At 52.5% G+C, this 1,561-nt stretch overlaps 1 protein-coding gene across 1 annotated transcript; it reads left to right on the forward strand.

The window, feature by feature from the left end:
- Positions 1-630: 630 nt before the first annotated feature.
- Positions 631-1,227, forward strand: CTAM01_17306 (uncharacterized protein; the record flags this gene model as incomplete). The annotated part of the gene is made up of 2 exons (XM_060533291.1): positions 631-750; positions 811-1,227. The coding sequence occupies 2 exons, from the start codon at positions 631-633 to the stop codon at positions 1,225-1,227; spliced, it is 537 nt and encodes a 178-aa protein (XP_060372131.1).
- Positions 1,228-1,561: the final 334 nt, after the last annotated feature.

Here is a 1,561-nt window from a genome sequence, read left to right on the forward strand (position 1 = left end):
CAACGGCGCGGACGAGTGTGCCCGACTTACTAGTCAATTGGAGTACTTTCGGAAAAACCTAACCATCACTGTGATCAGTAAAAGCCAACATAGGATGACATGATGCGTCTCGCAGGTTCACTAGCTTGCTTGGTCTGGGAGACCATCGTGACTGATGGTACGTGGATGGACGTCAAGCCTCAAGGCGTTGGCTGTGATCTGACCGAAGGAATACGGAGAGCAGACGGCTCGCCGGCCTTGGTGGGCCCAATCAAGCTTGGTTTTGGGTGTTTTACTATGATGGGCAGGAAGTTCTTAGCGCAGTCGCAAGGTGGAGTGGTGCGTCCTCCCTTGTTCTCCATCTTGTGGCGACCGTTGATTAGGATCGGGGGGTCGACTTGGCAATAGGTTAGATGTTGGGGTAGCAATCGTGTTGGTTATAACCGGCCGATGTCGAATTGACAGAATATAACAGATTGAACATGTAGCTTCCCGATTGCTTGCAACGAAAATGGATAGCGAGCGGTCAGGCCAAAGGAGAAATAAAGAAGGGGGAAAAAGCATAAAAGCCCGTAGTTGCGCGCCACGAAAGCATTATGGAACTCATCAGAAGACATTCAGACAAAACCATTTCTCTGCCTCCTCCATCTGATGTCGACACCGATCCACTCATTCCACGGTCGGAACCCACCACCGTTCCGCCCGCGAGTCTTTCTTAGACCCGGAGTTCCGTCTCTTCCATCGATCAACCCCACATACCCGGGGCCGCAGGTAGGCCAATCTCTCCATCAATCCCATACTGTCATGAACTAGCCTAATGGTCGCGAATAGCGATGCACCATGTGTCTTGACCCCAATTGCGAGGCTCGAACTGGGCTGCTTTCCATGTGGAACGCGCAGCAGTACCTGTCGAATGCACAAAAAGAGCTGGTTTCCATACATCATGAGCGTTGCCGTGTAAATGAAGAACACTGGGACATTTTCCGTCTGCCCATTGTGCTTCCCGCTCACGATGTCAGCGGAGAGTGTCGAAGCAGATATTATCGTGCTCTGGGTCTGGCGACTCGGATGCACCATCTCGAACAGCGCGAGCGTGTGTTGCGAGAGGGCTGCCGGAAGGCCCATCAAGCTTTGCTGACTCAGTTGGCCAGGTTCGGGGGAATCAATGAAATCTCAGCCATCGCAACCGAATCGCAGATGGGACCACAAGGGCAGCCCCGAAAGCGCCGCAGAACAAACGAAGCGTAAACTTTCTAGCCTTTGTTTGCACCTGCTAGTCGCGTAGGTGAAGGGCAGTCGTATGGGTGCCGAGACGTGCTTTGTACGGATTCGACGTGCGGAAGCTGAGGAAGGGACTTGCGCAACAAACACATGGGCGAGTGTTGAAAGTTCTTAGATACTGTGTACCGCGTCCCCAGTACGTTTTGCCTAGATGGAAAATTGAACAGAAAAGTTGTGTCATGTACGGAGTACTCTGCCCAAAGCTGGATGCCCCCTCCCCCCATTCTTTTGCTCCTTTCATGTCATCCCTTGCTCTCGACGTTAGCTTTGTTAGACACTGGTGTTGGTCGCATGCCCACCT

Source organism: Colletotrichum tamarilloi, assembly GCF_030869305.1.
Source record: "Colletotrichum tamarilloi strain Tom-12 chromosome Unknown Scaffold_483.1, whole genome shotgun sequence".
Lineage (NCBI taxonomy): Eukaryota > Fungi > Ascomycota > Sordariomycetes > Glomerellales > Glomerellaceae > Colletotrichum > Colletotrichum tamarilloi.